Source organism: Mustela nigripes, chromosome 7 (assembly GCF_022355385.1).
Source record: "Mustela nigripes isolate SB6536 chromosome 7, MUSNIG.SB6536, whole genome shotgun sequence".
Lineage (NCBI taxonomy): Eukaryota > Metazoa > Chordata > Mammalia > Carnivora > Mustelidae > Mustela > Mustela nigripes.
The window spans coordinates 117981627-117994809 of record NC_081563.1 but is presented as its reverse complement, the minus strand read 5'-3'; the positions used below and the strand labels follow the sequence as shown (position 1 = coordinate 117994809).

Here is a 13183-nt window from a genome sequence, read left to right as displayed (position 1 = left end):
CCCTAAGCGCCTGTCAGGAACCAGGCATGCTCATCTTCCTTCCTTACTCCATTTCATCCTCAGGACGGAGCAGGTATTACTGCGCCCCCTTTTGGACTCGAGGTGGGTGAAGGAACCTGCCCAAGGACCACACACTGAGTTATCAGTCCTCTTCTAGAGTATGGCCAGAAGAAGGAAGTGTAAAATGTCTTAAGGATGAACTAATCCAATTCTATCGCCTAACAGTTGCAGGGGGGATGTCGGAAGAGTAGGGGAAGAGGCGGGGGGCGAGGGGATGATATGCAGGAGAAGGCAGGGGGAAGGTGAGGGACATAAATAAGGCCCTGACCACCTCTCTAGACATATCTCAGGTCCTCCCCATCCCAGAGCCCCATTTATAGCTTATGTGCCTGCGTGATGCATCTCAAGGAGGCCATGAAAGAAAGCAATGGTGTTCAAAAAGATCTGGATTCACAAGCTCTAATGAAAACTGGTCTGCGGCTCTCTTGACCCAATCCCACACTCCGGCCCCCTAACTCTCTGCCGAGCAGCCATAGGACCCCCTGAGGCTGCCCTGAAGAGGCTTCTGCTCTGCTCAAGTCTACTCTGCCTAACCAGTGTCATTAAGTTTCAGCCTCATGCTCCCCTGATGACAAGGCTGATCTGGGTCTTCAGTTTCCAAGTGCTCAGGCACCAGCCCACGTGTTCTGGTAACCAAAAACTCCTGGCCCCCATGGCCCATTGCTTTACAACTTCATGATGAGGCCCTGAGTCAGAATGTCCTTCCTGACAGCGAACCTTGGTTCCTAGTTCCAATTCTTCCATTCCATCCCTTCCCAACTGATGGTCCAACCACAGGGCAGAATCTGTCTGTAGATTCATTTGGTTTGGTCAGCATAATGTCTTTAAAATATATGAATTTGAATATCTTCAGATGGGACACGTTCTTCTTTTCTGCAGACCCACAGGCCCCTACACCCTGCTATACCTTAAACTCAGCCACACACACACACACAGTTACACCTGCTGGTCCTTCAGAGACCAATCCAAGATGGCCTCTCTTTCACCCATCACCACCACCATTTAGGACAATTTCCTGGAGTGAATCCCTGGGTGCATTTGGGAGGCAGGGCTAGTCACTCTGTGCACGACAGGAAAATGGGAAGAGTTCGTCCAGAGATTGGGAGAAACTTTGGGGCCCTGAATAGTAATGAAGATATCTTTGGGGATCTAGAACAGGTTAGCAGAATGGTGATCAACTTTTCTGAGCTGAAAAGTATGTATGATCTACCACTGGGATAAATTTTTTAATTTGAAATGGGGACCTTCTAGAAAATCTAGAAGCATGGCCTCCAGAGTGAGCAGGGCCCTGCATGTGTTCCTTTGCTTAAATGGAGGGGACAGGAAAGAAGGTAGAGAAGATGAACAGTGGTGGGCATTCAGAAAACCCTGACTCTAATGAGGCTTCTGGATTTTTCTGATTCTTTTGATCCCAGTTAGAATGAAGATGGCTTCTTCCCTTCTCCTTGTGTTTCTTTACACATGGAGGGAGTTGTGCTTTTAGAACACTACTAGTCCCTCTCCTTCCACATACAGAAGGAGTAACTTAAACTCCTTGGTGAATCTGGAAAAACTGGGTGAGATCATTCCATCTCCATCCCTCTGAGCCCACATTCTGCTCTGCTCTCCTCTGCTGTGAGTTTAGGGCAGGAGGCCCCGCTCCTGTAGTAGAAGTCTGCCATGGTCCAGCACTGCCCATGACTGGGCACATAAGGCTATCCAATTCTGAAGTTTAGTCTTAGGTCATCCTCTCACTTGATGATCTTCTCCAATAAAGTCTTCAATAAAATCACCTTCTCCAATAAAGTCTCATCATTCACAAAAGTGACAGTTGGGTCTCCCACCTGCTTTACCCCTTGTCTTCTCTCTGTTTGGTTCAGTCTGGGAAGTGAGGTGCTATTTACTGGACCCTCTTAAACCCTCCCAATCCTGCTAAGGCCAGCTGCTTACATCCCAGAAGGAAAAGATAGGGTGCTTTCTGTGAGCAGTCTCCACGATCTGATATTCCCGGAATCCCCTGAGGCCCTGGCGGAACATTTTACACACTCGGATCATCATAATGATATCCATGGTGAGCTGGTACAGCCCCTGTGGAAACAAAACAAATTAGATCAGTAGAAACCACCTGTTTTCAATAGCCACCCGCAGGCTGGATGGCGCTGACAAGGTGAAATGGGATAGGATTAAATGCAGGGGTATGCTCGAGCAATGGTAACATTTTCAGGAAGTCTTCAAGCCTGTTGAAATCATGTTGGTAGCCTGAAAATGTCCACAGCTGGGAGTATTTATGCCACAGAAACTGGCAACTCCGCTACAAACCTCCCTCCCCAGGAGCTGGTTGGAAAAACATCCTCCAGCCCAGTTCTAGTTAAATAACAAGTCCTTCACTTCAGTCCAGGAAACAGCACAAGAGACAGCAGGCAGCAAGGGGTGATGGAAAGAGCCTGGATTTTGGAATCAGATGGATCTGAGGGAAGAAAAGTCAAGCAGAGGCAAGCCTTTGCTCGGCAAGCATTGCTGCCTTTGAAGAAAGAGGAAGGGGGCCATGAACCAAGGGATGTGAGTGGTCTCCAGAAGCTAGAGAAGTCCAGGAAATGAGATTCTTCCCTAAACCATCAAGAAAGGAAAGTGGTGATTCTGACACCTGGACTTTAGCCCAGGGAGACCCATGCCAGACTTCTAGCCTACATAAGATAATATCATTCGGGGACACCTGGGCGGCTCAGTGGGTTAAAGCCTTTGCCTTCAGCTCAGGTCATGATTTTAGGGTCCTGGGATGGAGCCCCGCATCAGGCTCTCTGCTCAGCAGGGAGCCTGCTTCCTCCTCTCTCTCTGCCTGCCTCTCTGCCTCCTTGTGATCTCTGTCAAATAAATAAATAAATTTTTTTTTAAAAAGATAATATCATTCATCTTAAGCCAAGAGATTGTGTGATATGTTATAGCTGCAATAGGAAACTAATAAAACCACTCGTCCAAGCTAGGCCATCTGATCCCAGGCAACCTTTGAGCCTGGGAATTTGGACTTGGAACTGAGAACAAATCAGACTCTGTATCCCAGCATGAATTTGGCAGTAAGGGCAGTCGCCCTCTGCCTGCCAAGTAAATACAGGGGATAGGAAAACAAGTTCAACACCAAAGAGACAAATCCAGAATGTGAAACAATCTACAAGTCAACTAACCCAGTTTCTTAAGAGACATACAAATAAATGCAAAGTATGAACCTTTGGATCCTGATTCATAATAACAAGCTGTAAAAGCCATTATTTAGGGACAAATAAGGAAATTGGATGTGCCTGGAGATTAGATGATATTAGGGATATTAGTGTTGGTTTTCTTAATATTATAGTGATGTTGTAATTATGTCCTTATTTTTAAGAAGTGTCATAAAAAATGCAACTTAGTGGTGCCTGGGTGACTCAGTCAAGTATCTGCGGCTCAGGTCATGATCTCAGGGTCCTGGGATTGAGTGTCACATCAGGCTCTCTGCTCAGCAGTGAGCCTGCTTCTCCCTCTCCCCTGTCTGTGCTCTCATGCTCTCTCTCTCTCAAATAAAAAAATCTTTGAAAAAAAAAAAAGGAACTTACTCTCAAATGATTCCACAAACACACACAAATAAGTAAAGCCAATATGGCAAAATGCTGACTGTTAGATCTAAGGAGTGATCATTATATTTCAACTTCTGTGTTTGAGAATCTCCATAAGGAAACAAATTCAAAAGCTAAAAACTTTCGTTAACTTTTGTTAATCAGGAGGTCAAAAAGAAAATGAAAAAACAAACTGAAGACTGGAAGAATACATTTGCTATGTACAGAATCAACAAAGGATTCCTATCCAAAATGACAAAGAGTAAGTATTACTGAAAAACTACCATCCAAAACTGCTTTTTTAAATTTTAAAAATTCTACAAATCAAAGAAAAAAATACAAATAACCCTAAAGGAAAAATGAGCAAAAGATAAGAACAGGTAATTCAAAGGGAAAATCCAAATCTCCTATAAATAATGAAAAGATTCTGAACATCACTAGAGATCATGGAAATGTAAATTAAAGCAACAACAAGATACCATTTTACACTTACCGGATTCGGGGAATGGGAGACATATCCCACGGACACTGAAAACAAGTGAAGTGTCCATCAATAGGGGAAGGTATTAACACATTACCGTACAGTCCCAGGACTGAACATAGTCCTAGAGCGCCACATGTCAGTGTGGGTAAAGCTCACACAATTTTGAATGGAAAAAAGGTTGAAAAAGGATGCCATTTAGGACACCATTTTTTAAAATGTGCTATATACTATGTTGCTTATAAATACATACTTATGTAATAAATTTTTAAAATCTAGATAGGAAGGCTACACATCAACCTCAGGAAAGTGGTCCCCAGTGAGGAAGAAGGGAATGGGATGATGAGGAGCTTCACCAGTACCTGTAACACTTTCTTTAAAAACATTTGTATCTGAAGGAAATATGGGGAAGGGTTTTATTAATAAAATTAATACTTATTAAATACCAATTTTCCACCAGGCACTATTCTAAGCCCTTTTGATATATCAACTTATTTCATCCTCAACAATAAATCAATGCAATAGATACTTATACTGTCATCTGTCACCCTTTACAGAAGGGAAAATAGGCACAGCAAATGAAGTAACTTGCCTCATACTAATATTAGTCATATGACTAATAGGTGATGGGGATTTGAACCCAGACTGGCTGGCTCCAGGATCCACAGGCTCAACCTATCACTCTATCCTGCTGCCAGGCCTTATTCGCTCTGGATCTCATAACAGCAGGAAGGATGGGTACAGAGGAGTTCTTAGGGGCTCAGAGTATAGCCTATGACATGCCAGTGTCAAGGGGACAGCCATCTACAAAGAACAGGTCAGAATTCAGTCTTTCTGAAGCCTAACTTGGACTCTATTCTTTGTGTCATGCCATGACTCCAGAAGATACAGAGTAGGCCTTCTCTTACACCTGCCCCTCCATTCCTCAAAATACCACTCTTCCCTCAGAACCCTTGACACTCCTCACCAGTTCCTTCTTCAAGATTTGCCACGTATAAGACACCATATATCTCCTCATGGTTCCTGACTGGCAAATGGCACAACTAGCCCTTTGCCTTTCAAGGGTAGGACCACAGATCCTTCCCAAACAATCTACTTATATTAGAAACAAATAGCTTCCCTTGGTGGCAAGGTAGGAGTTTCTCTCCACTCCTCACCAATAACTTCTGGAAGCTTTGTTCTGAGAAACTGTCATTCTCAGAATCTCCTTATATCACAATGGAGGATTCTGGAAGAGAAGGCAGTGAGAAGGAATTACAATCTGGGAGTCTAACATTCATTGAGCACCCAAAGGCATGATCTTAGTTAATCCTCACAACTACCACAAGGTAAGTGTTCTCACACCCACTCCATACATAAGAATGAGGCTCCAAGTAGCTAACTGATTGCCAGTTGTGAGGCCATCTTAAAGGAGGAGCTTCTGGGTTCAGAGCAGGCGCACCCAACACCTCAGCCTAGGAGGCTCTCCAACGCTTAGAACTTGGAGACCCTCCAGTGTGGGTACATGACGCTGTCCTATAAATGTTGGCAAATCAGCAAATCAGGAACACTTGGAAAATCAGAAGTCCTCAGCTAAATGGGGTGCCAAATGTTAAAAGGAACTCAGTGACTAGAACTCAGTGACCCTGAGGTCCTTCCAAAAGTAGAGAATATAGGATTTAAAGTATTGCTGTCTGGGGTGCCTGGGTGGCTCAATGGGTTAAAGCCTCTGCCTTCGGCTCAGGTCATGATTCCAGGGTCCTGAGATCAAGCCCCACATCCGGCTCTCTGCTCAACAGGGAGCCTGCTTCCCTTCCTCTCTCTCTGCCTGCCTCTCTGCCTACTTGTGATCTCTGTCAAATAAATAAATAAAATCTTTAAAAACAAAAAATAAAAAAAAAATGAAGTACTGCTGTCTACTAGATTAAAGATGGCAGCTAATGATCAGAATTTGCTTTTATATGAGAATCTTTTTTTTTTTTTTAAGATTTTATTTATTTATTTGACAGAGATTACAAGTAGGCAGAAAGGCAGGCAGAGACAGAGAGAGGGAGAAGCAGGCTCCCTGCTGAGCAGGGAGCCTGATGCGGGGCTTGATCCCAGGACCCTGGAATCATGACCTGAGCTGAAGGCAGAGGTCACACAGGTGCCCCCTATATGAGAATCTTTAAAAAAAAACTATGACCTCAAGTATTGCCTGATTGGCCATTCCTATCCAGCTAGGCCTATCGCCAACCTTCTCCCAACTGATAGCCAAACGGAAGGACACTGAACACAGTGAAGACAGCCTGACAGCCAGGAAGACTCAAGCTCTGAATTACTAAATTCAAAGGCCACCACTCCTAGAGTGAGACAATGACCACTTACAGAGATGAGAAGAGACAGAATTGGGTTTTTTCCTCTCTTGCTTAGAGAAAAAACGCAAAGAACTCAGGCAGAAACAGAGTAAAATAGTTTCAGAGAAAAAGAGAGAAGCAGTGTGGATTTTTTGCCTCCTCTACCACAGACCAGGTTTAAGGAAGGAAATACAAAAGTTTAGGGGCTTTCTGAAACAAACTACTGGGGATGGGGAAGGCAAGAAAGATAGCAGGAGGTGGCTATAGACAGGGAGGTATCCAATCAGTCCTCTGAGCTGCCTGAGATGCAAGTGACATGAAGAGGACCCAGAACAACAAGGGTCATTGGATGATGCCAGTAAGTAGGGCCAAGACCCTGATGAGACACTGAAATTAGACATTTCTCATCTCCCCTCTTGCCAGCAGTGATTGTATAATTTCTGGAGGAACTGGATCAGTGTTAGGGAGAAAGAGGCAGGAAGTTCGGAGAACTCTGAACTGGCCTAAGATGAATCAATCAGTCTGAAATTACATCCCCTCAAAATTACTGAATTGGACCTCAATTTACCTGAAGACATCTAAATTGTCTAGTAGGAGGCAGGTGGGGACACAGTACAAACATTAAAGTCAGCTCTAGAAATTAAGGAAATGTTGGGCACCTGCGTGATTTGGTTAAGTGTCTGCATTCAACTCATGATCCCAGGGTCCTGGGATTGAGTCCTGTGTTGGGTTCCTTGCTCAATGGAGAGTCTAATTTTCCCTCTCCCTCTGCGTCTCCCCCCATTCGTGCTCGTTCTCCCACAAATAATTAAATAAAAAAAAATTTTTTTTAATTAAGGAAGTGTCATTGCTATCCCAGTTTCTTTTCTTTTCTTTTCTTTTAAGATTTTATTTATTTGACAGAACACACACAGGGGGAGCGGGAGAGGAAGAAGCAGGCTTTCTGCTGATCAGGGAGCCCAATGCAGGGCTCCATCCCAGGACCCTGGGGCCATGACCTGAGCCAAAGGCAAACACTTAACAACTGAGCCACCCAGATGCCCCTCTGTCCTAGTTTCTAATCTTACAATTGAACTGTTGTAGAATAGAATGTCAGAAAGGGCATTGGCCCTATTCTTATGTGATCTTGGGTAAATTACTTAAGCACACTGGGCCTCACTTTCCTCTTTTTAAACTGAGTTCGAGTCAATTCCACAAATAATTTCCTTTCTTTTTTAAAGGATTTATTTATTTATTTATTTATTTGAGAGAAAGCTTGAGCAGGGGAAGGGGCAGAGGCAGAGAGAAAGAATCTTAAGCAGACTCCCCGCTGAGCACAAAGTCTAAGGTGGGGATCAATCCCAGGACCCTGAGATCATGACCTGAGCTGAAATCAAGAGTCAGACACTTGGGGCACCTGGGTGGCTCAGTGGGTTAAGCCGCTGCCTTCGGCTCAGGTCATGATCTCAGGGTTCTGGGATTGAGCCCCACATCGGGCTCTCTGCTCTGCGGGGAGTCTGCTTCCTCCTCTCTCTCTGCCTGCCTCTCTGCCTACTTGTGATCTCTGTCTGTCAAATAAATAAAATCTTTAAAAAAAAAAAAAGAGTCAGACACTTAACCAACTGAGGCACCCTGGGGCCCCAAATAATTTCAAGATAAGATCCTTATTGTTTTGCTAATTATAAGAGTTATGCAACAGACATTTATAGAGCTTCAACTAGATGCAAAGCTTGAAAGGTGAAGACACCGTCTCTGCTCAAGGTCTCTGTTCACGATATTGAGGGGATGGAAACTATAGCCATAAGAGAAAGTCGCACTAAAATAAAACTATAAAGATAAGTGAAGAAAGGGCAGGGCCTGATCAGAAAGCACGAGATGTGGCTGGAATATGAGATACCCAGGGGGTACAGCAAGAAGTGAAGTTGTGGGGCACCTGGGTGGCTCAGTGGGTTAAAGCCTCTGCCTTCGGCTCAGGTCATGATCCCAGAGCCCCACATCGAGCTTTCTTCTCAGCAGGGAGCCTGCTTCCCCCTCTCTCTCTGCCTGCCTCTCTGCCTACTTGTGATATCTGTCTGTCAAATAAATAAATAAAATCTTTTTTTTAAAAAAAAAGAAGTGACCGACTGCCATGCTTAGAGCCCTGCAGCTGCCAAGCTCCATCTTGTTCACTCACACAAAACCTTTGTCAGAAGGTCAAGCTTTGCTGATGACCCTAAGAGACTTCCTGCCAGCCTGGAATTCTACTCTAGTCCCTTCCCCATGCACACCTCCAACAAAGAGCTGGTCCAGAAAGAACTCACTTCATTTAAAGGAGACTTATAATAAAAAAATAAATAGCACCAGACCCATATATTACAGAAAAGTGAAGAAGGAGGGGGCAGGGAACAAGAAAAACAAATGGCAGATGAAAGGCACTCACAGAAAAAAAAAAAAAATTAACATGAAACAGATGATAATCAGGAACCACAAAGAACTCAAAGGGCTTAATACATTTCAAAACGAGTTCAAAGCAAGATGCAATAGTTGAAAAAGATGATGAAGCAACTGGAGGAGACGGGCATTGGCAGAGCTCAGGAAGGAAGTGGGTGTGGTTTTTTTTTTTTTTTAAACAAACAAAAAATACATGTCCGAACATTTATTTATTTATTTATTTCATTTCAGAAACATCAAAAAGGTAGCCTTGCTGAATACAGAGGCCAGGACTGCAAAAAGCAAGTGAGGGAGTTGTCAATGAACACGTAAAAAGGAATGAAGAAATACTATTATTAAAAGGTATGGAAGGGCGCCTGGGTGGCTCAGTGGGTTAAAGCCTCTGCCTTTGGGTTCTAGGATCCAGCCTCACATCAGGTGCTCTGCTCAGCAGGGAGCTGGCTTCCTCCTCTCTCTCTGCCTGCCTCTCTGCCTACTTGTGATCTCTGTTGGTCAAATAAATAAATAAAATCTTAAAAAAAAAATAAGTAAAAGGTATGGAAATACAGAGGAAAAGGGAGTAGGTTAAGTACATGGGGTTCTTCAACTTATAGAGATGTAAATTTTTTTTTTTTTAAGATTTTAGTTTTAAGGGGGTGCCTGGATGGCTCAGTAGGTTAAGCATCTGCATTTGGTTTGGGTCATGATCCCAGGGTTTTGGGATTAAGCCCTGCTCAGGGGGAGAGTCTGCTTCTCCCCTTCCCTCTGCCCCTCCCTACAGATGTGCTCTCTCTCTCTCTCTCTCGCTCACTCACTCTCAAATAAATAAATCTTTAAAATATTTATTTTTAAGTAATCTCTATACCCAACATAGAGCTCAAACTTACAACCCCAAGATCTAGAGTTGCATGCTCTACCAACTGAGCCAGCCAGGCTCCCCTATAGCTGTAAATTTTAAAACACATTTTAAACCTGATAAACCAAGAAAAAGATGTATAAGCCTATTTAAAGATAAAAAGGAAACTACCAGTAATAATTAAAACTGGAGAGAAAGGATGAGAAAAGGAGTATAAAGATTACTCTTTTTTGACTTTTGAATTTTATACTAGGCATATATATATATATATATGTATAAATATATATATGAACAGGTAATATATATATATCACTTGTTAAAATGAATGCATCAATTTTTAATTTTTTTTAATTTAAGTAAACTTTATCCTTAATGTAGGGCTTGAACTCATGACCCCAAGATATGTGTCACATGCTCTACTGACTGAGCCAGCCAGGCGCCCCTAAATGCATCAATGCTTAAGTAAATTAACAAAATTAGTGCAGTGCAATAAGCAATGCAGCTACTTGTAGAGCACACAATAAAAACAGGTTCATTGAATTCTAGAAACTAGCAGGGTTGCAATTAAATAGAAGTAAGTGAAAGGAGAAAATGACAAAAGGATTATAAAGTACCCAGTTCTACTTCTGGGTATATATTTGGAGGAATTAATAGCACAGGCTCAAAAAGATATGTGTATCCCAATGTTCATAGCAGTATTATTTACCATAGTTAAAAGGCAGAAAAACCCAAATGGTCATTGACAAATAAATAAGCAAAATGTGCTACATATATAATGGAATATTAGCCTTAAAAAGGAAGGACATTCTGATACATGCTATAATATTGAGGAAACTTGGAAACATTGGAACTTGGAAACAAGTCAGACAAAAAAGGACAAATATTATAGAATTCCATTTATATGAGGTTTCTACAAGAGTCATATTCATAGAGACAGACAATAGATTGGTGGTTACTGTGGGCTGGGAAGAGGAGTGAATGGGGAGTTATTATCTGAGTACAGAGCTTCAGCAGCTGGGGAAGATGAAAATTTGCTGGCAACAGATGGTAGTGATGGTTACAGGACAATGTGAATATACTTAATGCCATTGAACTATATACTTAAAGATGGTTAAAACAGTAAATTTTTTGTATATTTTAGCAAAATGTTTAAGTTTAAAAAACAAAAAACACAATGTTCTCCTTCCCCCTCCATGCTTAAATGATTGTCTAGAAGCCATTAGGTGCGACCAGCCATGGTAGGCATCTGCTTGGGGATGATGGAGGCTGTGGTTGGCAAGTAGATAGTGATGGAGCACTGGGCAGGGTAAGGAGGATGGGAGATGGAAACAACAGGAGAAGAAGATCATGAGAGCCAGTTTCTCTCTGTTGAGAAAGAGAATTAAATGTATGGAAAGGGAGAAAACTAGAATAAAACCTATGGTGTTGAACTTGAGTTGAAGATGTTGGTGTGAACACATGGATTTTAATATATATATACACTGATATAGAAATAGGCATATAAATATATATAGTTAAAATGACAAAAATTCAACTGAGGAAATTTGAACATCTAATTGGCTTTATCAAACAATTCCTAAATCATGGAACACTTACTCTAGCCAGCAGAGAATCTCTGAAGAATTATGCGAAATAGCTTTCATAGAGAGGAGTGTGAGACAAGCAAGTCCCTAGCAAAGGAAACATGAAGGTCATTAGAAGAAAGTAAGAGTTCAAGATGATGGCTTCTCATTGGATGAACCAACCACAGCACTTTCCATTGGCTGGGCTTGTTGCTGGGCCAGAAGAATATCTTCCTTCTGCTAGAGTAGTGAAGTTGTAACCCCTTCCTGTTGGAGATGCAAGGTACCTCTCCTCCTGTTTGGGGTAACTGGCCACAGGTGGTTGTGTGAAAGCTCTCCCTACAAGCCTTCCCAAGTCCAACTTTAGTTGAGGTTTCGTTTATTAACTTTCCTGGTACTTTTCCTCACTCTGTTCATGAGGGAGCCTAGGAGCAGCGATTATCCCAACAGCAATGAACAAACCCAGTGTCCAAATCTTGGTTTTTCTTCCTTTCTTTCTCTTTCTCTCTTTCTTCTTCTCCCCCCCCTCCCCAAATCTTAGTTTCTAAACACCATTCTCCAATAAAAGAACAAGGGTTTCTTGGAGAAATGTCTGATTAAAAGAGCTGGGTTAGGGGCGCCTGGGTGGCTCAGTGGGTTAAGCCGCTGCCTTCGGCTCAGGTCATGATCTCAGGGTCCTCGGATCGAGTCCCGCATCGGGCTCTCTGCTCAGCGGGGAGCCTGCTTCCCCCCCCCCCCTCCTCCCTCCCCTCCATCTTCTTGTGATTTCTCCTTGTAAAAAAAAAAAAACTAAAAAAAAAAAAAAAAAAAAAAAAGAGCTGGGTTAGGGAAGGTACAAGATGTGCTGGAAAGTATGGAAATTTTCCAAAAAATGATGGGGATGTGTCAAAACGACATAGAAGGGGCACTTGGGTGGCTCAGTGGGTTAATCCTCTGCCTTCGGTTCAGGTCATGATCTCAGGGTCCTGGTATTGAGCCCTGCATCAGGCTCCCTGCTGAGCAGAGAGCTGCTTCCCTCCCTCTCTGCCTGCCTATCTGCCTACTTGTGATCTCTATCAAAAAAATAAGTAAAACCTTAAAAAAAAAAATAGAAATCAGCCTGAAGGGATTCTTACTGGTCAAATACAGGGTAATTTGGGCATCAGAAAAAATAATGAATTCCAGTGGCAACCAGGATGCAGTAACCCACTACAGGCATTCTCCTCTGTCCACTGTAACCAAAACTTTGGATAAAACAACACTTGGGACTCTTACAAGTAAATAATGGCAAGTGTAATGGGGTGGGGGGTAGATCGTAAAAATGAAAAAAAAAAAAAAAAGCCCCAGTGGGGGTGAGTTTCTTGGTTAAATGAAGCCATAGGATACAAGTCATTAGACAAAAATCAATTTGTATTTCTATATAATACTGAACAATTAGAAACTGAAAATTTTAAAACATTTTAGTAGCACTAAAAACATGAAATACTTAGGTATAAAGGTAATACATGAAGATTCTGTATGCTGAAAACAATAAAACACTGATGTATGAAATTAAAGAATATCTAAATAATACCAGATCTGCTACCAGTTCCTTTACACATATTTTCTCTTTGACTCCTCAGAGTCATTCTGTGTGGTAGTTACTACCCCCAGGCTCGTAAAGGGTTTGACTTACTTAAGGCCATATGATAAAAGAATTCATAGCAGCTTCACTTTGGAATAGCCCCGAACTGGAAATAACTTAAATGTCTCAACCAGCGACTGGCTAAGCAAACCATGGTACATCCACACCATGGCTTATTATTCAGTAATAAAAATAAATAAACTATGAAACATATAAAACAAGCTAGATGAATATCTAGGGAATTATTCTAAGTGCAGAAAGCCAGTCCCAAATGGTTACACACTCTATGACTCTATTTATATAACATCTTTGAAATGACAAAATTAAAGAGATGAACAGATTAGTGTTGCCTGTG

General features: G+C 42.2%; 1 protein-coding gene across 1 annotated transcript in view; it reads right to left on the bottom strand.

Annotated features, from left to right (window-relative positions):
- CNBD2 (cyclic nucleotide binding domain containing 2) overlaps positions 1-13183 on the bottom strand; it is a 55291-nt gene that overhangs the window by 38115 nt on the left and 3993 nt on the right. The window contains exon 3 of the mRNA XM_059406918.1: positions 1990-2127. Coding sequence (XP_059262901.1) covers positions 1990-2127 — 138 coding nt within the window. The remainder of the gene's footprint in view (positions 1-1989; positions 2128-13183) is intronic.